Genomic DNA, 24,799 nt, shown 5'->3' with positions numbered 1-24,799 from the left:
GTTTCCTTAACTTACTTTTGCATACCACTTAGCTTCTAAGGAATTTAAAACCATTTTTCAACTGTTTTGAAACTAAACTAATTTAAACGCCTCTTTTAAATTTTGAACCCAACATCCCAAGAAAACACTTATTTGTCATTTACAGTAAAATGCAATCCATTTCTTGTATTTTGTCTTAAATAGAAAAAATTGTGTACATTAACATTTTCATCGGGCTTTTTTTTATGAACTTTGATTTGGGCGTCTGGTTTTCAGTTTCGATTTCTGTTTCATTCAAGATCTCAGATTTATCAATGCCTAGGTCTAGAATCAATTTCGCGAGAATGTGGTGACAAAAGAGGGGGATTGCAGTGGCTTGCATCGTCAATATACACGCACATATATATATTCGTATCTGATAAATCTGCTTTATTATTTATAAGTAAAGTTCTAGGAGGCGCAACACTATACATTCAATATCTGCTATTCCGTATTCCTCGTCCAAACACTCGATTTCCGATCCAATTTAGACACTTTATGTGTGGCATGCTGCGGGTGCTTAGTTACTAACTTTATCGATTGTGTGCTAATGTTTCCTTCAAGTTTAACTTGCTGATCGGATCGGATCGAATCGGATCAGATCAAATGGGATCGAGCTGGGCCTGCTGCCCCCACGGAGCTTCCTTGGCTTGGTATGTACGACATATATGGTAATCATCTTGTTTGCACTATATTTTATTTGGTTTTTGTACACATGCGTGAAATTCTAGGGAGAATGCCATTCGGGGAGTAGGAATAGAGTACAGTTTAGTGTGTGGATTGGATTTCAGCTGGCTAGTGTTTAAAGAGTTTTCAGTTAGTTCCTAGTTAACAAGTGAGGTTTGGTTGAAATCTTTCTTTGCTATATAGGTATTTCATTTCCGTATGCTGTATCGGTTTCGTAAAATAATAAAGCATTTCACGAGCTCTCTCTCTCTCTGTATCTCAAAAATATAAAGTAAATGCCCCTATGTGTGTGCTTAAAGCATCTAGATTGATGAAAATGTACACTTCAAATGCTTCGCTCTGGTTTGCTTACAACGTAGCTGAAATGCAGCAACAAAATGGCAATGTATTATTTCCCCTAACGACTTATTTTCCTCTTGATTCGCAGTTGGAAGGACTTTTAGTTGTATAGGTGGAAAACGGCAGCTGGATAGCAAGAAATGACAATCTTTCGAAACGTAGGATATCTTTTTGGTTTATGAAACACAAAACAAATCTTAAGCCTGTGTGTATATATATATCTTACGAGCATAATCAGCGTAAATCAAAAACAATTGATTCCTTACAAAATACGTAAAACATAATTCGCCTGCATTCTATATATCATGTACATACAGTTCCTAGATCTTATACATATACATACATCCATATACTTGATTTTCTGGTTGTTTAAATTAGTTTTTAAGTATTTAAAAATGGCATGTGGTGACATGTATTACAATACATCATACATATATGGTACATACATTTATATTTAATATCGATTTCCAAGTTGGTATAAAATGCATGCAAGTCGAAGGGCCCGATTCCAATTCCAATTCCAACCCCTCACCGCTCGAGTTTTGGTTAAGCTTGCACGGCACCGCAGGGGGATGGATGTGCCCTATGGTCTAGGTTTGAGTTATTTCATATACATTTATAAAGTTTTGGGATTTTCGAATCACTGCACGTATAGCATGACAGCATGTTGTTTCACACAATGCTCCATATTTCGACTAACGACTAATACTAGGTATAGCTAGAGATCCTAAGCTACAATTTTTGCCTAAGACTGTTCCGGGGGAGTTGCGTTAACTGATCACTTAGCCAGTGGTTCCAGATAACATCGCACCGTGTTGTTCTCATCGAGCATGGCCGACAGGTGGCGCTGCTGATGGTGCGGGGGATGCTGATGAGGATGCGGATGGGTTAGCTGGTGAGAATGCGGATTGGGGTTGCTGTGTGATGTATGCGACGACGATGATGTGGTGGACTGTGGTGACAGTTTCTGTAGCTGCTGGCGCTTCTGCGCGGGCGTCTGATTCGCCGGCGGCAGCGGTGGTCCCGAGTTGCCGTGACCGAATAGCTCATTTACCGCCAAACGGCCGCCTGGCGACTTGGCATTCAGTGCTTGCTGCTGCTGCTGCTGCCGGAATGCGCCACGCATGGAGCCCTCACCAACGCCGCCGCTAACCCCAAAAACCGCACCGTTGTGCTCGGGTTGCGGACCTGCTCCTGGTGGCAAAGCCCCGTAGTCAAGGGGCGCTCCATGCTTGCGCAGCTGACGTCTGTAAAGGGAATACATGGAATATAATGTAAATACAAAGTCGATATATTCGTTACGTTGAGATAGTCAAACATGAGAAGTACTTACTGAAACCGCCGCTTAAAATCCTCGTCCTGCATCGCCATCAGACGACGCATTCGCTCATCGCTCTGGGGTGGCAATCCATGAGCATCATCCTCCAAGTCGCTCTCGTCCTCCTCCTCATCCTCATCACAGACGCTGTCGTGCAATTGCTCCGCGGCCGTTGCCTCCTCATCCTCCTCCTCGTCTTCGTCGTCATCGTCATCCGCCGTGCAGCGTCGAACCGATCTTTGCTGAGCCAGCGACTGTTGTTGCTGCTGCTTCTTGAGCTGCTGCTGTTGGCTCCTGGACGAGACACTGCCGCCACTCAGGCTTCCGCCGCCGTACCGACTGCCGCCGGCGGCCACTGCCGCTCTCATGTTGTTGAAGACGCCAGTGCCAACGCTATTGTTGTACACCTCGTCCACATCAAAGTCACCCACCTCGTAATGCTGCACATCCGAGTTGCGGTTGCTGAGGATCTCCTCGTAGACCGGCCCACCATCCGCGCCGCCGACGCTGCCCTGGTTGTAGTAGGCATCGCCCATGCCCAGATCACAGTTGGAATGCTTATTTCTATACTGGCGCTGCATGAACTCCTGCTGGTACTGCGCCATGTGTGGCGGCGGAGCAGGGAGCTGCTGCTGGCTACCAGCTCGTCGTTGCAGGTGCAACAGGTGAGCATGTTGCTCGGCCTGCTCCTCGTCCGAGGAGAGTTGCTGCTGCTGCTGTTGCTGCTGCTGATGTAGCTGCTGGCGACGCAACTGTTGCTGCTGCTGGTAGTAGGCAGCCGCATTGCCAGTGGCTAGTGGTGGGTCCAACGCCTCCGCGTATTGCGGATAGCCTGTTGGCTGGCCAGGCTTGGTCTTCTTGTACGATGGATAGAACAGCACCTGGGAGGCGGCGGCCGTGCGACTGTGCAGAGATCCACTCGGCGAGGCGGGAACTCCTCCGGCGCCCCTCTTCTTTTTGCCATGTTGGCCGCTGTTCGGCTTTTGAGTCCAGTAGAATACCTCGTGCGCCTGTTGCGGCGAGGATGCAGCAGCACCCGCATTATTGTAGTACTCCCGCGGTGTTTTCAAACCTCCTGTTCCAGTTGATGGCTGCTTCCAGCTGTAGTAGTCCGGCTGATGGTAGTAAGACTCGCCCAAAGGTCCCTGTTGCTGCTGCTGTTGTTGCTGCTTGTGGGCAAAAATCAGGTGCGTGGACCCGGCAGAGCTGGTGGGTGAAGCATGACCGGTGGAGCGGAGAGTGCTGCCTCTTTCGAGCACAACATGGCCGCCAAGGGTCTGCGGTGGAGCCTGTAGTGTGCCCGTCATTAGCCCACTCTTCAGGGTTCTTCTTTGCTGGGCCTCGTTTAGTTCACAATCAGAGGTGGCTCCCATAATGGCATCCTCTGTGATGGGCACAGGTGTCTGCTGTTGCTGCTGGGGATCGTCATGCGCCTCTTCGCTTACTCCTAACGGCAGCTTGGGCTTCTTGGACGTGGAAACACTGCATAGGGTTCCGGCTGTGGGTCCATTGCCGGTCACAATGCCCGAGGAAATAGATGTTTTCGAGCAGCGCAAGCACTTGGGCAACCAAGCGTGCTGTCTCACATACTTCCGATACTCCCGCCTGATCTTTTCGTTTTGAATGCAATGGAACACGAAGATATAGAGTCCCAGCAATGTGTTGAAGCAGATGAAGCAGTATCCATACACATCAGCCGTGTCATCGTCCATTTTGGCTCCTCGCAAATAGAAGTAGGCCGAGCACCAAACAGCGCTGAGCAGCAAGAGGAAAACAAAGGAGCAGCGTATGTCGAATCTAGGATTTGAGGTAGATGGTCATCAAAGGATCTTTAAAGTGTATATGGATTTTCAATATCTTACCGCACGCTAGCGAGGCGGGTGTGTTCCTTGGTCTTTAGACCCGTGCGACTTTTGCGGCACATTATAATCCAGGAGAGGAATGTGTAACCAATGGCGGCCTGTAAAAGTGAATTCATTTAAAATGGTAACTGCGCTTTTAAAGCTTCATATTATATTTATGTAACTTACCGCAAAGAAGACAAGCACTGGTACTACAAAGGTGGCATAAAACAGGGCATTCGCCTCCATCAGCACGCAATAATCGTTTTGAGTATAGGTGCTGGGATCGATGACCAGCGAGATGGCCACCACGCTCAACGACAGTCCGTAGGACAAGAGGTAGTAGCAATTCACCTTGGGCGTCTGATCCACCTCCAGCAGGAGCTCGTCCGAGGTGAGCGTTGAGTACGAATGGAAGGCTGCAGAGGCAATGGGTTAGAGCTGCACGGTGTAGACGTATTTCGGCCTTCTTACCTTCGTAACAAAACCAGGCGGTGCCCGATAGGATGGCACAGTGTAGGAAAATAGTAATGAAGCCGCAGAAAATGCTTGTTTCGGTCTGTTCAATGCCCAGTAGAAAGAGCAGCTCGATGGCCAGGAGGCAAAGGTAAATGCTGGTATAGATCGAGGTGCGCGCGGACTGGAGTGGACAGTTAAAGAGAAGACAGAGTGAAGAGTTAATATAAGTTTGAGAAGTCAGTGCAAATTTTTTTTTCTTTAAGCAGCACCAGCAGAAGGACCCTAAAGATTCGATCGTCAGGGAGATATTTTAGGGAAACTGATAATCTTAAACGTTTTGAAGAATAGATGTCAGATTTGATAGTCAAACTTAATTTAGAACTTGATTTACAATAATTTTGGTGGGTGGTGGTGAAAAGCCAAAGACTAAGAGTAATACGAATACGAATAAAACAATGAACAGAACACGAAACAAGCACAACACATAGGTAATATACATACAAACTAAATGAACAAACACAAAATGCAATATTTACAGGACAAAATTAGCAACATTTGTATATTTTATTAATTAATGAAATACAAAAGAAAGTCAGAAGTGTTTTAGGTATTTAGTTGTACGATGTCTATGTTAAATTTGTTAAACAATCAATGCACATAAAAGGGGTTATGGTATTTCAAAATGATTAAACGATTAAGTAAAACATGCCAGAGTGATGATTTGTAACAAAAAGGAAAATGAGTCTATCATATGAAGATATATCATTATTTGTTTAGGGAAAGTGTGCTAATCTTAAGCTATGACAAATTACTACGATACATAAATATAAGTGGGAGTCTTCGCGTGCAAGCTGTTACTGGGATGCGATGATGTGTAAGGATATGGCCTTCAGCCAGCTCAACAGTGATCATCGCTGCCCAGCCCAGCTTTTGAGTCTTATCTTTGAGTCCTGCCAGAGAGAGGTTCGTTAACAATTTAAGTTACTTAAGCATTATATCACATGTGTCTCTCGGTCATAAATACATATGTCTAGAAAGCCTAGCCTAGCCTAAAATTGTGTTTATCTGTTTTTTCACCACCACCACCACTTATATTGTAAGTCGTCCATGTTGGCCTGCATAATGATGTTGTTCGTGTTGTCCAATCCATTGCCGTCCACATTAAGGTTGTGATTGCGGTGCGGATGTGGCTGTGGCTGCTGGCCATGCTGCTGCTGCTGCTGGGCATGCTGCTGCTGCAGATAGTTGTGGCTGATGTTGAGGTTGTTGCTGGCGTTGCTGGCCTGAACGGCATGTTGCTGCAGTGCAGCGGCTATTGAGGCAGCAGCAGCTGCAGCAGCCGCCGTCTGCTGACCGTGCTGATGCAGATTCAGATTCAAGTTGTTCATGGCATGTTGCATGTTTCGCTGCGGCTGATTGGACAGCACAACAGCAGCAGCAGCTGCCGCAACAACTTGTTGTTGCTGTTGCTGCTGCTGTTGGACATTGTAGTTCAGATTGTTGCGGTGTGAGTTGCGGATGGAATTGTGTTGGATAAAGTTCGTGTTCCCATGACTGGGCGGCGGCACATTGGACTGACTGGTTGGCGTGGTCAGGGTCAAGGACTCGTGGGTCTGGTCGCGAATATTGTTTTGCTGGCGTCTGCTGCCCGACCGCTGATGCGGCAAGGGATTGGAGCCGTTTCTTACCTTCACAAAGACCCCATTGAACAGCTTCAGCGTTAGCAGGGCGATTACTATGAACACCACGCAGATGCCGATGCTTATGTAGATGAATATGCGCATGTTTCCATCGAACATGGTGAACAACGAGTGCTGGTGCTCATCCACAACGTCCATTAGTATGGCAAAGTTGGTCAGGTGGTTGCAACTGCAGACGCTGTGTGTGCGGTTAGTGGACTCCAGACTGCATCCATTAGCAGACCACGCACTAGAACAAAAATATTAATTCGTAAAAATTCTTCAGCATATGATCTAAAGTCTTACTGGTCAATATAGTTCCAGAACACGCAGGTAGGATTCGTTACATTCTCGGTCTTCAGATGTTTCAGGGTCAGGGTTATGGGCTGGGAGAGTTGTATGTGACGCCCCTTGCCCAAGCTGGCCGAGATCACCTTGCTGTTCAGGATGCGTAGACGCTGTTGGATCTCCCCCGCGTTCACATCGCTGTCGTTGCTCAGGATGGCTGTATTGCGAACTAAGACAACATTTAGATTGTACTATTCTACTGTTTTTCAGTTCTCTTTGGACTTACCGTAACTGCGGGAGCTCTTGAGATCGAAGTGATCATAGCTGGGCTTGAGAATGGACTCCAGGCGATCAAAGGCGGCGAACACAATTCGCACCAGACCGCCTTCACTATTGTCTATTAGAGCAGCTCGTGGCAGCTCAATACGATCCGAACTCAAGGGCCACTGATCCGAATCCGGGAAGACCACGCTGGACTGAATGGTCTTGGTTTCCAGCACTCGAACGGAGAGTACTATGATATAAAGTTTTTTATAAGTATTTTGAAATGCAAACAATGCTAACATTTAGAACTCACATATATTTTTGACTTTTTGCACCACACTGCGCTCCCTGATAATCGTATCCGCCAGCAGAAAGGCATTGTATTCCAGACCAGTTAGCAAGGATGTGGCTACACGCATTTGGTCCTCCGGATTGAGATCCAACCACGAGGACAGCTGCGATTCGTCCAGCAGATTGGAGCCGGTTTTGACCACACAATGCAACAACTCCATGATCATAGCCTCGCGCTGTCGCTGATCCGGGAATGTCTCCTTGTCGTGCATCATTTTCTCGGACACAGTTTGGATAATCTTCGTGGTGACCAACATGTCCCCGCCGTAGAGCGTTTTGCTACTGGTCACTTCGGACATATCGTTGGCGATGGAGATCAGGGAGGAGTCCCGCTGGTTGACTCGCATTTCCAGATTGTTCAGCCAAAGGCTGCGGCATTGCGTCAGATCAGGTGTCGCGGGGTGCCATGTGGGCTCAAAGTTGCGCAGACGCTGGTTTACCTTGTGGGCCATGCTCACCGGCGGCTCGCAGCTGCTGCTGTTGTGTAGACAGTCGCCGCCGCTGGGCGCAGGAGTTGTGGAACTGGCGTCATCATCGTACTCATCGTAGCCGGAGTCGGGCATCCGCTTCATTAGAACGCAACGCCACTTGGCGATGCCGGCTGCTCCGCCAGGACAGGGTTGAACATTCACATCACCCACTCGAGTCATGTTCCAGTACAAATTACGGGCATGAGTGGGGCCGCAAAACAACTTGGACTCGTCATCGCCTCCGGACATCCCGGCTGCGTTCAAATTAATATTGTTGATGGTGCGCACAACGCTGCCATTCCCGGCGACAACGGATCCACTGGCCGCAGTGCCCGGCGGGCGATTGGGTGAGCTCTTTGTGGTCAGTAGGGTTCCGTCATCGGTTCCGGAACCTCCCACGCCCGTGAGTATCCTCGTGTTGGACGGTGAAGTGGCATTACCGCCAGCCGGCAGCTTGCTGCTCGGCTTGGTGGGTGAGGCAGTGTCTTCACCGTGGTGGTTGTGGTGGTGGTGTAGTTGCGGCGGCGGTGGCAGACCATCATGGCGGCCAGCCGGATGCTTGGTGGTCGTCGTGGAGGTGGCCCCACCCTTCAAACGTCCACCGCCCACGGCTGTCGTGCTGCTCGAGGGAGTGGAGTGCGTGACGGCGGTGTGTTGCGGTGGTACGTTGAACAGGCCGGGATTTCCACTAATACCCACCACTCCGGGCAGTGTGGGAAGTCGCGGCGGGGGCGGGGCACCCGCTCCAACTCCTGGCGGATGGATCAGCCCACTGCCGTTGCCAAAGATCGGCGGACCATTGCTCAGCACCCATGGCGGCGGACTGGGCCTGTTTGTCGTCGTCGACGTTTGGGCAGCACTTATGCACTGGTAGTGCGCCTCCAGATACTTGTGGGTCCCGGGACAGGGATCGCCGAACATGCTCGTGGCTGCCAGCACGCCGCAGCTCTGCTTGTGGGCACATCTGGAAAATGGGGAAAATACGCGTTCATCAGTAAATACAGTTGGGTAATTTTCACATATTCAAGATGCTTAATTGATTGACTTGTGTTGAAATAGTTCATTAATCTTCGCATTACCTTGAGTTCAGTACGCTGAGTGACTTGGGAAACATGCAGTTGACACTCCACTCCACATTGCCGTGGTCATTGCAGATGGTAATCGAGAAGCGGCCATAGTTGGCCCGAATGAGGTTGATCACATCGCCGGGATCGCACTCGATGGTCAGTTTCTTACCTTCGCAGGCGTAGGCGGTTTGGTACTTGGACACTGAAAGGCGAAGGCTTCATAAGTCATGGGTTGCTGGGCAGGTTATGGGTTTATATGGACATGGTATATATATGGCATATAAAAAGAAGTTTTTGGTTAGCGGCGATGATTGTTGTAGTTTGGTTTGGTTTGGATTGGATTGTTGGTGGGCCTGCAAAGACACTTACGATCTAACGATATATGCTCATAGGATATTGACAATATGGTTGGTAGCATGATACGCTTTTACACTGCCTGGGATATACTTAGTAATGCTGAGGTTGATGGTGGAGTAGGTGGGTCGTTAGCTTGGTAGCAAGTGCAATAGTAGTCATAAATACCAAATCCTGCCGGCCCAGATCACGAATCTTCGATCGTCCATCATTTGCTCTTATCGGCAATGCTCATTCGGCAGTGTTTCGCTCGGTTTGAAGTATTCAAACTGAAAGGGAAGATACAATTTATAATGTTAGGTATTTTTAGGCACATAACTCAATTTAAGACTACTTGTATTTCGTTAGAAAGTTTTAATGGGTTTCTTTTTCTTTTATTGGTATTGGTTCCTTCCATCTGGTGATGTGGTTAAAGTCAACATCAAAAGTTTAGGTATTGATAAATTTAAGTTATTTTAATCTTCAAACTTTTATGTATGTACATATGTCTCCTATTGTTACACTATATAAATAATGCAAATATCAAGAAAACATAATTTACTATAAAAAACTTCCATTGCAACTTCATAATATTATATATTTTTTATATGTATGTTAAATAATGGGCCAGTTAAAAATAAATATAAGTAAGTTATTGAAAAAACTGGAAACTGCAAACTTAGATCTCTGCATATATGTTTAAAGATTAACATGGTGTTATATGTAAGATGATGATGACCTATTTCCAGGCCAAGCACACCTATGTACATACATATGTACATACCTCTTATGTATTTCCATTTGGAGTCATTTCCATGAATGTTGGACTCAAAAGTACCATTCAACTTATGTATCTGAAAGGGAGAGAATCCGTAAGATAATTGTTTACATATTGACTCCTTGGGCAAACACGAACAAGCAGGCAAACGACAAATGGAAGATAAGAAGATGGGCAGGGGAGGGGGAAGGGGAAAGGGAGCTAAGAATACACACCCTTCATGTGGTTGTAGTTGTTGCATGGCCATCGATTCGTGGACAGAACAAAGACCCGTTTTCTTTGTACACCCGATGCACACTATTCACGAACATATATGCATGTGGATGTAAATGTAGAGAAAAGTTGCTGCAGCTGCGCTTCGACTTTTTTCTGCCCCGCGGAGCCCCAGTTTGGGTGTCTTTCTTTGTTCCAACTCCGTGCACTTTTTCCACGTTGAAAACGGTGGTCGTTTCTTGAATTCCGCGTGAATAACACATTTTTGAACTTGGAAAGAAGTTTTCCCGTTGATTTCTGTCGCTAGTTAGCGATTTTTACAGCAATTTGTTGGCTTAATTAATGATGATGCCAAAGCCACGAAAAAGACTGGCTTTAAGTTGCTTTTTTGTTACGCTTATTCACGGATGCTTTGCTTCTAGGTTAGCACTAGTTTTTACTTCACTTTGGGCATTTATTTCACTTATATTTCGGATTTAACTCCATTCAACGCAGACGATCCTATTCGCTTGAGAGCTCTATTCACAATCAACTTTCTTTTAGAAAAATTCTGTATACTTGAATGTCTGGTTGAAGCTGGAGGGTGTTGCCAGCCCAAAAACGCAATTATCGGACTGCCAACTTGCTGCTGGGAAGAGCGCGCAATTCAAATAGGAAAGTAACGTGGCGATTGTTATGCATAAAAGACAAACTGATAAATACAAACAAATTTAACTCTTTAAAATATATTAACTTTATTAAATTAGCCTTCGTATTATTGAGTTTCTTAACGAGTTAGGATACAGTTCGAATTCATCTCAAAATCTTTATCATGATGGCTAAAAGTAATATTATTGCAGCCTTAAGTATTAAAAAGGGCATCAGTTGGAAAAGTATGCTGCATGAAGTTCACGATCACGCTCCAAGTTCAGAAACTCTTATCTGCAGTCGGCTTGGCATTAACTATTGTGTTTCCTGATTTGCGCTCAACTTGGTGAATGCATTTCGCTTGCCATTTCAGTTTAACTTTGATTTCACTGAGCGCAGCTCGAAAACGGCTCCACCCGCAATGGAATACTATTTAATTATACTGATCCTCATGCTGCCGTCAGCCTGGTTTCTTCAAGTTCCTTCAAAAGTAAAGCCCACTACCAAGGCGCCCATGAAGGAGATTCCACCGACTAATGGAACTCAAATCGGGAATGTGACAGCAGTGGCTCCAGTTCCAGAGAAACTGGCGGAAGTGCACATCGATCAGCACAAAACAATTCGAATTAGCAAGGGCGACTTGGATGATCTCCTGGACGTTTACATGGGAAAGATAGCCGAGAGTGCCGCCACCATCAAGGACAAGGAGAACGAGATAAACAAGCTGCAGACCAAGGACCAAACGGACGATGAGCTGCTGAGGAAATTCGAGAACCTCACCCAGGTGTGCAGTGCCCAGAATTCTTCGTTCTCCATGGCCATTAAAGAGAAGGACGACCAGATCAAGGAACTGGAGCAAAAGGTGAAGGTGTACGAGACGCGCCTCAAGCGGAAACAGCACGTTCTGGCGGAGCTGCGCAAGCTGAATGGCTCCAGTGCTCTTCTAATCGAGCATCTCAAGGGTAAGGTTGTGTACTTCGAGCGAAAGTTCCGGGAGAAGAAGGACGACCTGTTGGCGGACTGGGAGGCGGCTACTACCAGCTGCGTGCCCTTTGGCCGATTGCCCGGCATCCATTTGATCCACCTGCCCGGATTCCTGCCCTTCTTGGTGCCCTGCGAGGGCCAAACTGCCGCCGGACCCGGCTGGACTTGCATTCAGCGGCGCCTGGACGGATCCGTGAACTTCTACCGGAACTGGGATGCCTACAGCAAGGGATTCGGCAAGCTGAACGGCGAGTTCTTCATAGGCTTGGAGAAGCTGCATCGCTTGACCAGCTCCCAGCCCCACGAGCTGTACATCAGCATCAGGAGATTCGGCGGCGAGACGAGCTATGCCCACTACGACGACTTCCTCATCGGCAGTGAGGAGGAGGGCTACGAACTGAAGCTACTGGGTCACTACCAGGGAAACGCCAGTGATGCACTGCGCACCCACGACAAGATGAAGTTCTCCACCTACGACCGGGACAATGACGCCTTCACGCACATGAACTGTGCGGAGCACCACCAGGGAGCCTGGTGGTACGACTTCTGTTCCCGCAGGTAAGGATCTACACACCACATTTCCTATTTAAAGGATATATTTTAGAAGTACTCTCTAGCTACTTTTCTGAAGCTTAAAACATCAATATCTCACTGACACTTTATTTAATTAATTATCTTGATTACTAATAGAACTTGTCAGTATTTGAATACTTATCATATCTTAAATAAGTCTTGTCTGTGATACTATGCTTTGACTTGTTGTATAGTTAGTCATATTAAAATAGGTATTTCCGTCACCCTTCAAAATGATAACTCCGTAAAGTGATATTGATATCTTTATCTTTGGAAAAACAGAAGATATAAATTTGATACTTTGATCTTATAAGTTTTTCTATTAAAAGCAAATGTGATTAAAAAAATATGAAATATTTAACCAGCATTGTGTTCAAAAAATAAGAAATACTCTTTTGTATCCATATATATCAAATCATATCATATCATATCAAGAGTCGAGTGATATAGCCATGTCCGTCTGTCGTTTTCTAAGTAAATTAATCTTTCAGTTTTAAACTGAAACTTTCCCAAAAATATTCTTTCTATTGAGTTAGTCCAGATTGAACTACTATATCATATTCCCATCATATAAAAATCGAAAAATAATCAAATCTACACATATGGTTTTTCATCATAGTATTTTAATTCGGTACATACACAATATATTGTTTACAATATATATTTTCATATAAATTACAAACATTTAATTGAAGACGAGAAAAAACACATCGTATATTTGTTGTTTTTGATCGAAAAGTGATTGTATTATTAATAGTTTGTACATAATATGTAGTGCAAGGGTATTTAAGCCTCGGCTTGGCAAAGCTAGATATTTTTCTGGTTTTCAAAAATTTTAAATTTTACAATTTTTAAGGTACATAATATGTAAAGAGTAATTTTTTTTTTATTTAACAGCAACTTAAATGGGCGATACTTCAAGGGCGAGGTGGACAACCCGCAGAGCATCTACTGGGAGCCTTGGTACAGCTTCCGCTCCCTGAAGTCCGTCCAAATGCTCATCCGCCCCAAGAGCCAGCTGGAGCTGAAGGATCTGCCCAGGCGGAGGCGACCGCCAGGATAATTGGAAATTATTTGACGAGTCGAACTATGCGAGCATAAATCTCACTTCGATGCCGATCCTATTAATCTTCGTTTGCCCCCTTGGACGCCCCTGCGACAGTTGATTAGGTTTCGATTTGTAATTACCACGTTACAGTTGACTGCATATCGCTCTAGACTTTTTGTTTGTTTCGCACACAAGTCATTGGGTGCAATTAATTTTCATTTTCATTTTCATTTTCATTTCCATTTTCCGGCGTTGTCGTAATTTGCTCTGTTGCAACAATTCAATGAAATCTAATTGAGTGTGTGCATTGGGCCGATAAAAATGAAATAACTCTGGTCACTGGGCGACTCCTCCGGCTCATTTGTCACTTGCACTTTCATCGAGGCGACGACTGGAGCCGCTCAATTGGAGTCAATAAACGTTGGGTAAATAAGCCAAAGGGGCGGTATCTAAATTAATACCGATTCGATGGCAGATTTACGACTTTGGCTCATAAGTTCCAGTTTATTATGGAAAATACCTATTCCGACTGGCGAAAACCAGTTTAAGCTCCTTGGGTATTCTTAAGCGTACTATCTAGTCGATAAGCCAGATAAAAACATTACAAATAAATACATTGACTATAGGTTTATTTAATACACATGCATATTTTTGGTTTCACTTTCGATGACTTTGGGATTCGAATTATAAACCAGTTACAAGCATTGCTAATCGTTTCTGATTACGACGATAAGACTTACAGAACTCGAGAGGCAACACTTGTAGCCATTTATCAGACATTCTTAAAGAGCATATAAATACATTACTTACATTAGTGCTAGATTAACGATATGATAGGTGGTATATGCTAGACGGCAATAACTTTAAGTACACGGCCACACATCTAACGCCCTACGATTGCTTTGTAAACATTGTAAAGTGCAGAGCAGAAACTTCGAGTGCCTGAAGGTTCTACTTGCCGCCCGCTTGCCCCTCGGAGCTGTGCTCTCGCTTTTTGTGCCATCGAAGACTGGCGAATTGTGCAAATCGCTTGCCGCACGTGCTGCACTTGTACTTCTTCACCGCCAAATGCAGCTCCGTGTGCTTCTTGAGGTTGCCGTACGTGGTGAAGGTCTTGCCGCACACCGTGCACAGGTGCTTGCGGATCGCCCAGTGGGAGTTCATGTGATCGGTGAAGCGGTTCTTCTCGTAGAACCCTTTTGCGCATATCGGGCAGTGGAATGTCGACTGGTTCAGGTGACGGCGTCGGTGGATGTCGAAGAAGGACCACGTCTTGAAGGACTTGCCGCAGAGGTCGCATATGTAGGGCCGCTCACCGGTGTGGGTGCGCAAGTGGATGGCCACCTCCGTGGATGTGGCAAAGCGCTTGTCGCATTGCTCGCAGGAATACGGGAAATCCCGCCGATGTCGTCTGATGTGCACCGTCAGGTTGCAAGGCATCTGGAAACCCTTTCCGCACAGGGTGCAGATGAAGGGTTGGGTGCCATCGTGTGCGGATCGATGCACTTTATACTGATCGCAGGTCTTGACCAGTTCCGAGCATATATCGCAACGGAAAGGACCAAGATTTTGGTCTAGGAACTCTGCCAGTTTGGCATGCAGCAGCGGAATGCTGCTGGAGTCTTCGGACTCCGTAAGTATCTTCCGTTTCTGCGCGGAGAAATCTTTGCGCAGATTGAACAAGGTCTTTTCCAACTGCTCCGCAGTGTAGGAAGTGTGAAAGGTGGTGTTTATCTCATCCAACATTTGACCCAACGCCTGACTGCGATACGTATTCGATCGGAAGTCGGGATGGTCCACATCCCACAGAGCTGAGTAGTTGTGGTAGATCTCTACGAACTGCAGTTGATTCTCAGAATTGTCAAAACGAATTGAGCTGGCATCGATGAACTTGGTCTTCTGGTTGCTTCCCACCACTCCGATTTTCTGAAAACGTAATAACAACTTTAGAGCATAAAATCCTTAGCTATCTTATATCGCGACCCTTTACCTTGCTGATCTTGTTGAAGATCTGCTCCTGCAGAATGGGCTGCAGGAACTCCATTTCGTCGTAACACCATAACTTGGGCAGGTACAATCCCTTGTGCTTAATAACCATGCGGAGCTCCTTGCGGTAACGTGTCCTGAGTTTTTGGATCTCGTTGCAGCATTCCTCGCCGCTCAGCTCGTAGTTGAGCTCCTCCTGCAACTGCACGGAGATGTCGCGAAACAGTTCCGTCTTAGAGCAGGTGGTGTAGTCGTAGTGCTGCGGATTCCACAGGCATTCCTGCCGCTTGAAGGCGTCCAGAATGAAACTCAGAACCTCGTGGTACAATGATGACTTGCCGCAGGAATCTGCGTCCGTTTCGCACGACTTTTCGCTCTCAGTGCTCTCATTGGAGATCTGGAAAAGATTCATAATTAATTTATCAGCTTAATCAATCCCTACGATTGGATCACCTACCTTGGCTTCCCTTTCGGCTCGCCTGTTTTCGATGACACACCGCAGAAAGCCCATCCTCTCAAAGTACCACAGCCGCGACTTGTACTTTCCACCCAGGGCGTTCACCTTTTTCAACTCGCGGCGGTATCTGCACCTCAACTCCTTCAGCACAGCGAAGATCTCGGCTCCGGAGAGCTGCCGGTGGCAAATGGCCTCCAGCGGACCGGCCAGTTCCCCGTACGCGCTGCGCTTGGCATTGTACTTGTAGTCCGGATGCCGTGGATTCCACAGCTTTTCCGTGCGTTCATACGCCCTCAGCAGACAGCCAACGAACTCGTGATTCCGCTCTAGCTCCCTACGACTTTTCTGAAAATAAATAAAATATTCTATGAAATATGGGATGTTACAGGAACATTACGAGATTCATATAATGACTGGGTAGAATCTTATACCTATATTTTCATAGTAGTTATGAAATAACACATTAAATTAAAATTAGTTGGTATTCAAAAAGGTTACAGCCCATTATAATATTTATTTATGAGCTGCATAAATCTAGAAAAACATATAACGTAATTTGTGATATTTTGGGCCATTAAAGATTATTATTTCTATAACTATAAGTCACAGTATGCAGAATATTAATAACTTTAGGACTAATTAATAACTTAAAAGCGCATAAATCAAGTGTTAAATGTACTCGTAAAAAACATTTATCTAACAAAATTCTTTGTATGGCAGTTATTTAATTGCTTTCAGACAGTTTGGATTTTAAAGCACGAAAATTGAACTTTGATTTAATTATATCTAATTTATTTATTAATTAATTTATTTATTAATTTATAAATCTTTCATATCTAAGCTTATAAACAACACCCACTATTTGAAAAGGAACTTGAATTCTTTAATCGAATTAATTGTTCTGTGTGGAGATCGAAGGTGTTCCACTTACCGATTGGAAATCCACACAGCTCGCCGTGCTGCTCGTGGGCGAGGTGGGCGGCAGTGGGGTGGGGGGCGTGGCAGGTGGTGTTAGTTCCATAGCACTCTTCTCCGGCTGCCTAGTGGGTTCCATCCCCCTGTGCTCCTCCGCCGCGACCACGTCCACCTCCCCATCTTTAGGTTGCTCGTTTTGCGACTGACGAAGCTTGCGCTGCAGTGCCTGCATAGAGAAGTATAAATATTTCGCATAAATAAATAAATTTGTAACGTTGCCATTGGCGGTGGTGGTGGGCATTCTGCGAGATAAGCGCTGGCCCAGCCAGACGATCTTGTCCGGGGTTTATCGTGGCGCTGCGAATCGTACACAATCGCTGGCGCTGGTAAACAAAAAGGGAAAGTCCGCACTCCGCCGCCCGCGTTCTCGATACTACATACATATGTACTATATAGATTCCACATTCTCGAATTTCAGCGGCTATTGGCCTTTGTGCCGTCGTCATTGTTCTTATCGCACTTGCATATGGCCCGACTTCCACATTCCCATACAAAACAATCTCGGACTTCAAGCTTGTCTATATCTATTTGCTATTTGGTGATTTTCCCAAGAAACTTCCCTACTAACTGCCCATGTGTCGTTTTTGCAACAGAGTTGCAACACATTGCCCACTCATTTAGGATTTGAATAACTAAAGGGCAGCGGTTTTGCCAAGTGCACAAAGTTGGAATAAGTGGGTGTATAGGAATCATGTTGAAATACCAGCTTCATACTCATGACTTCTCAACCCACGAAGGGAATTAGAATCAAAGAGCTAATAGGATAATGTTGAGATTTAAATCTCATTCATATGTGTCGACAGATGACGCATCCCGGAGGTTATCGTGTTCCGTGGCAAAACCCGCTGTAGTCCCTCAAATATTTGTGTAGCTGCTGCTTAGTTCGCGGAATGGAACCCGACCTACCCTCATACTGGTTCACTACTTCAAAAAATGCTGTCGATAAGGTCCCCGGAATGAGAGTGCCCTAATTAGGAATTCGCAAGACCCAAATTAATGCCGAAACGAACTTCGTTTTCACATGCAAATGTTTTGTTCTGGCAAACAGTGCATACGGCGCCCGTATACGATTCGCAGTTCTAACCGGTTCCAAAATGTTAAATGAATAAATGGAAACAAAATCAGACGAAGCGTAATATACCCCACCAGGCTAATGCCTCAGATTAAAACAAATTCGAAATGTATCTTTGAGTAATTAGCCGCTACTGATATGGGTAGAAAATAATATAAAACTTTCCATTTAAAACAAATTGGCAAGAGGAATGCAGATGTGGAAAGGGTATTCAAAGCATTGCCTTTAGCTCCATTTAATTTTTCAAGTGTTTTGTTTGGTGGCCATAATTGGTAGTCGGAGCTGTCGCCTGATTGTCTTGAAACTAAGGCGACGCGTCAGTGACCAACCACCACACAATTGTCGATACTTAGCCAGTGAATTTATTTCAGCTGGTACTAGCCACCCAAACCCAAAGCCAACCCACAAAAGTCGATAACGCTAATGGGTCTAGATAAAGTGAAATGCGGCCTGAGAGCATTGCGAGTTATTGGATTTTCTAGCAAATTTGTTATTAATTGGGTTGCACTAATGGATCCCTGGCATTCGGGCAAATATGCCAGTTACATAATGGAGGCACAGGTATCTCGATTAATTTGATCCAAATTACTGCCGTAGATAGCGCACCTGCCTTACACAATATCGCTACTTGTTCGCTTTCGCGAGCAGGTGCAGTGCCGTGTATGAATATTCCACATTAATCAATGGTAAAAAGGGTTAATGGCCCAAAGGGCGGCTCGATTTGGGGATGGCTTTACGGCGGACAGCTACCACAGCACCAGCAATCAGTCAGCAGTCAAAGAGGAGGAGGCCCCTGACCTTTCGCGAATCCACAAAGGCTTACAGCACTTAACTGGGCTAATTGAATAACTGAAAATTACAGCATGGGAAAGCACGGGAAAAGCTGGAAAAGCCTTGGCCCCAATTAAAAATGCAATTTCAAACGGTGTTATGGTAGTTGCGCCTCCGCTCCGCCGGCAAAGCGAGCGAAAACATTTCCATTTCGAGCGACCAAAGCTCCAACTCGGGTCACACCCACTCGAGGCAAGGACCGACCACGAGCCACTCGACGCCCTGCGGAAAGGTGAGCAGCGCAAACCCATTAAGGCCACCGCCACCGTTCCCTGCTGACCCTGCCAATCCTTGACGCTGCCGACTGCCTGGCAACGGGAGTAATTCCATAACGGAGCTGCATTGCACCGCACACAGCCACATGTCCATATCGAATGGCTCCAACGGCTGCACAGCTGTTTTATATCATATTATTTCCATCTATTCTCCCGGCCATTCCAATGACCAGGGTACTCGGAGGGTATGCACGCCGTATGGGTTTGAATGCTCAAGTTGGATATAATTCTATTAGGAACTTCAACCGTGTTACGCAATTCCTCAGGGCACTCCACAGTTTGTTTTCCGCGTCAAGCTCGGCTTTTTGCCATTACTTTTTCCAATATCGCAGCAACAAAAGGCCAGCAGAGTGGGGCAAACAAAGGCTCGGCCAGCTTCGAACCGCTGACCAGAGAGAGTTGGCATAGCCCACCCAGCCAGCCAGACACCCATCCTGGCCAGCCGAGGTACGAACGGTGGGGTGTGGCTGGTCGCCAGCCTTGCCCATCTCCATGGACTGCGTCACTAGTTGTGTTTACCGAACACGCAATTGAAATAATTGATCCAGTTAACAAAATTGCATAGAAATTCAATAAACAACAACAGCGACGTGGCTGCAGTGTTCCCGACTCTGAAACCCGAGATCGCAGAGCGTTCTTATTGAGTTAGTTTAGTGATTCCCCCCTCTTCATGTTTATTTATATATGGGGCTCTGTCGAAGGGGTCGAAACTCGATAGAACTGTCAGATACTTGAAAGTCGAGCCCAAGATGGGAAACCAGAGAGCGAAGGGATCGTGCGTTGGATCGACAAACAACCGCAGAATGGATTTCTATGAGTTCGTATCAATTTGCGCTGAGGAAAGACAAAAAAAGAACTCTATCTGTGGACCCATTAATAACTTCTTTGGGTTTTCCCGCTTGGAGTCGATGAAGATACATATACAGACATATGAACTCTCATTAATCTTATAGTTTATATTAAAGTTTATTAAGCAGTTGGTTGTTTACGAAGTTGTTTTGAAGACTGTCCATGAAATTTGTGGATATACAAACGAGATTCGTTCATCTTCTGATGTCGATTGCATAATTCGCCACATATGGATATACATACATACTGTCGACTTCTTCGATTAGCCACACTTGCAGTGCGGCCCATATCAAAGTCGGGAATCCGTGGGTCAAGCAATGCCAGTCTAGACCAGAGTCGCTTCTGGCTGCGAGCAGCTGCGTCATCGGGCTGCTCAATTGAAAGCTATTGTTTATTGCATTTGTCACCAGGAAGATGAGAGATATACATATGCGGGCAGCGCCAATCAAAATGCCTTTGATGATGATGCGATGCGATGCTGCAAATTAATTAATGAAGACTCCTATTTGGAAACATTTTCATTCCGAATTGGGTGATTATCGCGACTGGGTTGCCCTTTGGCAAGTCTTAATTAGAGGAATGTGGCACACATATCAACTGGAACCTGGTGGTGTGCAAATAAAAGATTCATGGGAAAGCCCGTTAATGCACCATTTAATACCATTGTCGGGCCTGGTGGCCTCAAATGGTGTCACTTGGCGAACACACGATGTTGATTGCCGGCTTGGAGCTCCGTGTTTGATTTGCGGCCCCAAAGGGCGGGTTTTAATGGATCGAACGGGGGCTTTTCGAAAAGCGTCTTGTTTTCCGTGCACGGACTCGGGGTCACGCCAAAGACCCACTTTGGTATGCTATATAAAATCATAACCCGCAAGCCATATGACAACAACGAACAAAGGTAGCAAGCAACAAAACTGGCGACATGCTAAATCCGGGAGAACACGGGACTCGAGTGCAATAAAGCCCGCAACGTGAGCTAATAAATTATGAAGAATATTTCGCCTTTTTCATTTCACGCAACCCGTGGCTGCCTGACTGGTTGGGTTTCGTTTTGCTTTTATGGCCGAGCATAAAACTCGCCCACGCCCACGCCCACGCCCTTATGGAAGCCCACTCTGCAAATGAGGCGAAATAAACCGATGGGAAACCCTATAGAGAACCCTGGTCGGGAACCGACGACGAAGCCAGATTCCAAGATAATACGGTGGCATTAGGCGCAATCAATTTCTGACAAAAGACAAAGAGTGCGCTAGCCCCTGTAAAACTTTAAACAAATAACTTTTTTCGGTGCGAGTCAGTCACAAGGCTGCATTAATTAAATTAGGCTGACTGTAAAACCTACTCAGCTGATCGATCGAACCGTCTAGCGGGTGGAAGGAGACCCCACCCGCTCCCAGAGAGCCCTCCTCCTCCGAAATGTTTAGTTAAACTCGATAATTACTTAATAGGCATGGATGTGGTGCGATAAAAACCGGGGCACTGTCCTCGATTTCCATTCCGGCGTGATTAACGTGCGCATAAATCGAACCTTCCCGAAGATCTTCGAGTGCTGCGAAGCCAAATTATCGCCTGGGAAGTTAAACAGAACGGATTGATACGACTTAAGATTAGATTACGAGCGATGATATATTGCAGAGTTACCCAGTGCACTCAGCGCTCTGATTTAATGGATCACTGATGATTTCAATGGGTTATGATATATAGGGTTGCAATCCAAAGCAAATAACTAATCGCTGGTAAATTCACAGATTTGATTGGTTTTCAGGGGGAAAGTGCTATCCAAATAAACAGGTGGAATGCCCCTTTCAATCCTCAAACTGCAAATAACCCGGCATTATTCGGTAGCCATTCCAGCCAAATCATCGTCCGACAAGTATTTTCCACTTCCACTTGGACAATGATTTATGGGGCGTGGGACTTTTATGGCAGGTGCTCTAAAAATTCCAATTTACAAGTGTTTAAATGAACATTAAAACCTCCTTAGTTAGGTTCCGCCGCGCTTTCTTATCTCTAAGCCACATTCAATAGCCGGCAAATACACATCTACTAGAATCTAAAATTACTTTATTACCCCTCCATAAGCGATACGTGCGCCGAGTTGGGACTGATTGGGCTGTCTGGGACTCGGGCGACGACTTCCACGATCGATCGATCGATCCATTCGATGTATCTTCAATGGCCTAAAGTGGCGAGAGCAGCGCGTCATCGATATTGAGTGTGGATATAAATCATAATAGGCTGCAAGTCAAGTGGAACCAAAGCAATTGCCAGTGCTGCGAAGATCATTAATTTACTGAAGGAATAGCAATTTTCGAGCACTGCGAACCACTGTGGCCTGGAATCGAAGCATAGATAGTAGTCCCCATTTGTTTACCTCTTTGGGGTCTAGATAAAGACCATGTCGGCCGACAAGCTTGCCCAATGCTGATAGTGGCCAAACCGAACGAAACCATCGAAATCACCAATAATTTCTATTGCCAGTGTCGTGTTCCCCGCCAGCGGGCAATTGGAAATCGGCCTTTTATCACCACCTCAATTTCTATTTCCGAGACAAAGCTCAACGCCCCGGATATCTCGGATGGCGGATAGTAATAGCCAACATTCTAGGTACCTTGTTTGCTCGCCCTTTATCTAACAACAAATGCATCCAAATTACTCATACGCACATATTTATTCGAGCTATTTTCCCTTAATTATCGCGAAATTAGCTTGTGTATGAGAATATTATTTATTGGCGTTTATATTGCGTCAACGAATCCGTCCTATTTTTGGCCATAAGAAGAAAGCCAATGAATGCAGCCCGCGTCACGTCAAAACATTGGAGAACCTCAAGATTTCCATCTTTGCGCTGACGTTCTAAGGCTGATTACCACCTCATTGATTTTGCCGATCATCTTAGTACGTAGTCATGGTATCCAAAGTGCCTGTCACAGCACAGGAAGCAATTTACCTTATTGACATTTGAAGTAGATTTTTCAGTAAATTTGAAGAAAGAACCATTTCAAACAGTAAAGAAAGGAATATGATAAAAGATACAGCGATCAGATATTTCAGAGATCCTAGGATAGATACATATTTGCACACCGATATGGAAAACCATCCACCAGTTTTGCATCTGTCGCATTGACATAAATATCCGTTTTAATTACCATTTAATAGGCATTTATTTTTAAAAATCGGCCGCGGGCAAAGGCCTCCAACAAACAAAGAAAATGTGACGAGCTGTTTTCCAAAACACCCAATGTTTGTGTCCCAAATATCGAGTGCTATATGTACGTGTATTTTTTTTTTAGCACATAAATCGTTTTGAATGTGTATGTACAACAAAAGATATGGTTGTTTTTTTCCCCGACCCAGACATTTTCATGTCCACAAAAAAATGGAACAAAACAAAAGTGAAAACCTGAAGAAAAAGCTGAAAAGTTGCGTCGCTTCGGAAAAAAAACAATGAAAACGGCAGGAAAACTGACGGACTGACAGGCGGACGGACTGGCGAATTGACAAACCAGCCCATCCAAAATAAATAAGAAATATATATGCACATACATATATACACATGTACTTGTAAAAAAGTCCATGGAGGGCAAACGGGACTTAAAAAGGGGAAGAAGAGAACAAAAGAGAAGCATGAGCGCGCAAAATGCGCGGCACACTTTTCTCAATATTTCGCGTTGTGTGCCATTGCGCCGTTATTTTGAAGGTCAAGTGACCAGGGAAACCTTTACCGGAACTAGCGGCGCCCATCCCCACCCCCCTGGCAACCCCGCCCCTGCCCTTCTGACAGCAGCGGAAAGCCGTTTTGCATTACAAAATCGCATGAAAAAGGGTAAAGCAAAAGCCACGCACAGTGAAGCACCGCTAAGGGCAACTAATCAGCAATAACAAATTCATAAAAGCCCTATGGCGTAAAAGGAAGCACTTTAAAATTTGAAAATTAATAAATAATTATAGTAAACTTATCATTGAGTTTTGAGAAAACATTTTGAAACAAGTTAAAATTTAAAAATTGCAATCTTTACAAGCGATCGACATACAAAATTCTTTGCAAACTTTTAGAGATAACCACACGATTTGAGCATGTCTGTAGTTTCCCGTTAGCGTGCGTTCACTGTGGCAGGGAATGTGAATGGGCGGCGGTGATTAACTTACCACGCGTCGTGTCTCGTACCGCGGCAGTGGGGCCGGAGTCGCAGTTGGAGTCGGTTTGGGGGTCGGAGGGCCCGGTGGTGGAGCAATGGGAGTGGGCGGAGTCATTGCTACCACCTCGTGCAGCACGGCAAAGGGATCCAGGTCGAAGGACTGCGGACTGCTCCCCGGCAGCTCGTCGCCCGAAATGTCCGTGGAGGGCGGCGGCGAGGGTGGTAATGGATTTTCAACCACATAGACCAAATCTATTTCTGGTGTTTCGGGCGTTTCAGGTGGTGGTGGTAGTGCTGGAGGTGGTATGTGCACTGCGGGAGGCGACGGAACGAGGCTCATTAGCTGGATGTCCATGTCGGCCTCCCAGTTGCATTTTCTAGGCGTCTCCGGCGGATAAATCTCGGGGCAGTCGAGTTCCATGATGACCAGATCGGTTTGCGGACACCTCTCCTCCTCGGTCTCGTAGCGCCGGCTCACGTCCTGCGTGTGCTGCACCCGGATGTGGTCCATGAACACGGAGAACTGCAGGCAGATCGCCGGGCAGAAGGCGCAGTTGAAGCCGAAGCTCTGCACGTCCGGCGAGGCGGTGATTTCCCCGCACTTGCGGAAGAACGCGTAGTCCTCCAGCTGCCAACTGGGCGACGGCGACTCCTGCAGCGGCATCATGGCTGCTGTGCTTCACTGGAGTCCACCCCTCACGCAAGTCTTTCGATTCTCGCTATTTCTTGGCGCACTCGCGACGCGGACACTGCGCTTTTCCGAACCAACGCTGTTGGCTTTCCGATTCAATCTGCGATCCAAACAACCGGCAAATCCGAACTGCAGTGTGGCCGAGGCGGTCGCCTTTAAATAAACCGTCGGCGGGCTCCAGTAGCAG

The 24,799-nt window shown here is 45.9% G+C and overlaps 3 protein-coding genes across 6 annotated transcripts; 1 reads left to right on the top strand and 2 right to left on the bottom strand.

The window, feature by feature from the left end:
- Window positions 1-135: 135 nt before the first annotated feature.
- On the bottom strand, window positions 136-10,674 carry LOC6733569 (latrophilin Cirl). 4 transcript variants are annotated; one of them, XM_044922708.1, is made up of 13 exons: window positions 10,108-10,674; window positions 9,899-9,968; window positions 9,229-9,404; window positions 8,794-8,983; window positions 7,207-8,678; window positions 6,916-7,143; window positions 6,648-6,858; window positions 6,351-6,591; window positions 4,678-4,843; window positions 4,393-4,622; window positions 4,225-4,322; window positions 2,378-4,159; window positions 136-2,291 (listed from the first exon to the last, which is right to left on the bottom strand). In XM_044922708.1, coding segments are annotated over exons 3-13 (5,088 nt in total). In that variant the 5' UTR covers window positions 9,230-9,404; window positions 9,899-9,968; window positions 10,108-10,674; the 3' UTR covers window positions 136-1,822. The 4 variants fall into 4 exon arrangements, with proteins under 4 accessions (XP_044778643.1, XP_044778644.1, XP_039148564.1 ...); XM_044922709.1 differs by having other exon boundaries at window positions 6,648-6,846; XM_039292630.2 differs by having other exon boundaries at window positions 9,304-9,404.
- Window positions 10,675-10,968: 294 nt separating this feature from the next.
- LOC6733566 (fibrinogen-like protein 1) lies at window positions 10,969-13,977 on the top strand. The gene is made up of 2 exons (XM_016167249.3): window positions 10,969-12,274; window positions 13,187-13,977. Exons 1-2 carry the CDS (start codon window positions 11,154-11,156, stop codon window positions 13,350-13,352), a joined length of 1,287 nt encoding a protein of 428 aa, XP_016026511.1. The 5' UTR covers window positions 10,969-11,153; the 3' UTR covers window positions 13,353-13,977.
- LOC6733564 lies at window positions 13,950-24,785 on the bottom strand. The gene is made up of 5 exons (XM_016167643.3): window positions 23,932-24,785; window positions 16,712-16,921; window positions 15,781-16,125; window positions 15,328-15,720; window positions 13,950-15,263 (listed from the first exon to the last, which is right to left on the bottom strand). The coding sequence occupies exons 1-5, from the start codon at window positions 24,586-24,588 to the stop codon at window positions 14,289-14,291; spliced, it is 2,580 nt and encodes an 859-aa protein (XP_016026510.1). The 5' UTR covers window positions 24,589-24,785; the 3' UTR covers window positions 13,950-14,288.
- Between the last annotated feature and the right edge of the window lie 14 nt (window positions 24,786-24,799).

This window comes from Drosophila simulans, chromosome 2R, assembly GCF_016746395.2.
Source record: "Drosophila simulans strain w501 chromosome 2R, Prin_Dsim_3.1, whole genome shotgun sequence".
Lineage (NCBI taxonomy): Eukaryota > Metazoa > Arthropoda > Insecta > Diptera > Drosophilidae > Drosophila > Drosophila simulans.
This window is presented reverse-complemented; position numbering and strand designations above follow the sequence as displayed.

Coding starts and splice junctions, on each gene's coding strand:
- LOC6733566 (XM_016167249.3), top strand. CDS start 11,154: ATGGAATACTATTTAATTATACTGATCCTCATGCTGCCGTCAGCCTGG. Junction 12,275..13,186: donor TACGACTTCTGTTCCCGCAG/GTAAGGATCTAC, acceptor TTTATTTAACAG/CAACTTAAATGGGCGATACT.
- LOC6733569 (XM_044922708.1), bottom strand. Junction 4,844..6,350: donor TCAATGGGGTCTTTGTGAAG/GTAAGAAACGGC, acceptor TGTCCACTCCAG/TCCGCGCGCACCTCGATCTA. Junction 4,623..4,677: donor CGCCTGGTTTTGTTACGAAG/GTAAGAAGGCCG, acceptor TTGCCTCTGCAG/CCTTCCATTCGTACTCAACG.
- LOC6733564 (XM_016167643.3), bottom strand. CDS start 24,588: ATGATGCCGCTGCAGGAGTCGCCGTCGCCCAGTTGGCAGCTGGAGGAC. Junction 16,922..23,931: donor GGTACGAGACACGACGCGTG/GTAAGTTAATCA, acceptor TTCTCTATGCAG/GCACTGCAGCGCAAGCTTCG. Junction 16,126..16,711: donor GCTGTGTGGATTTCCAATCG/GTAAGTGGAACA, acceptor ATTTATTTTCAG/AAAAGTCGTAGGGAGCTAGA.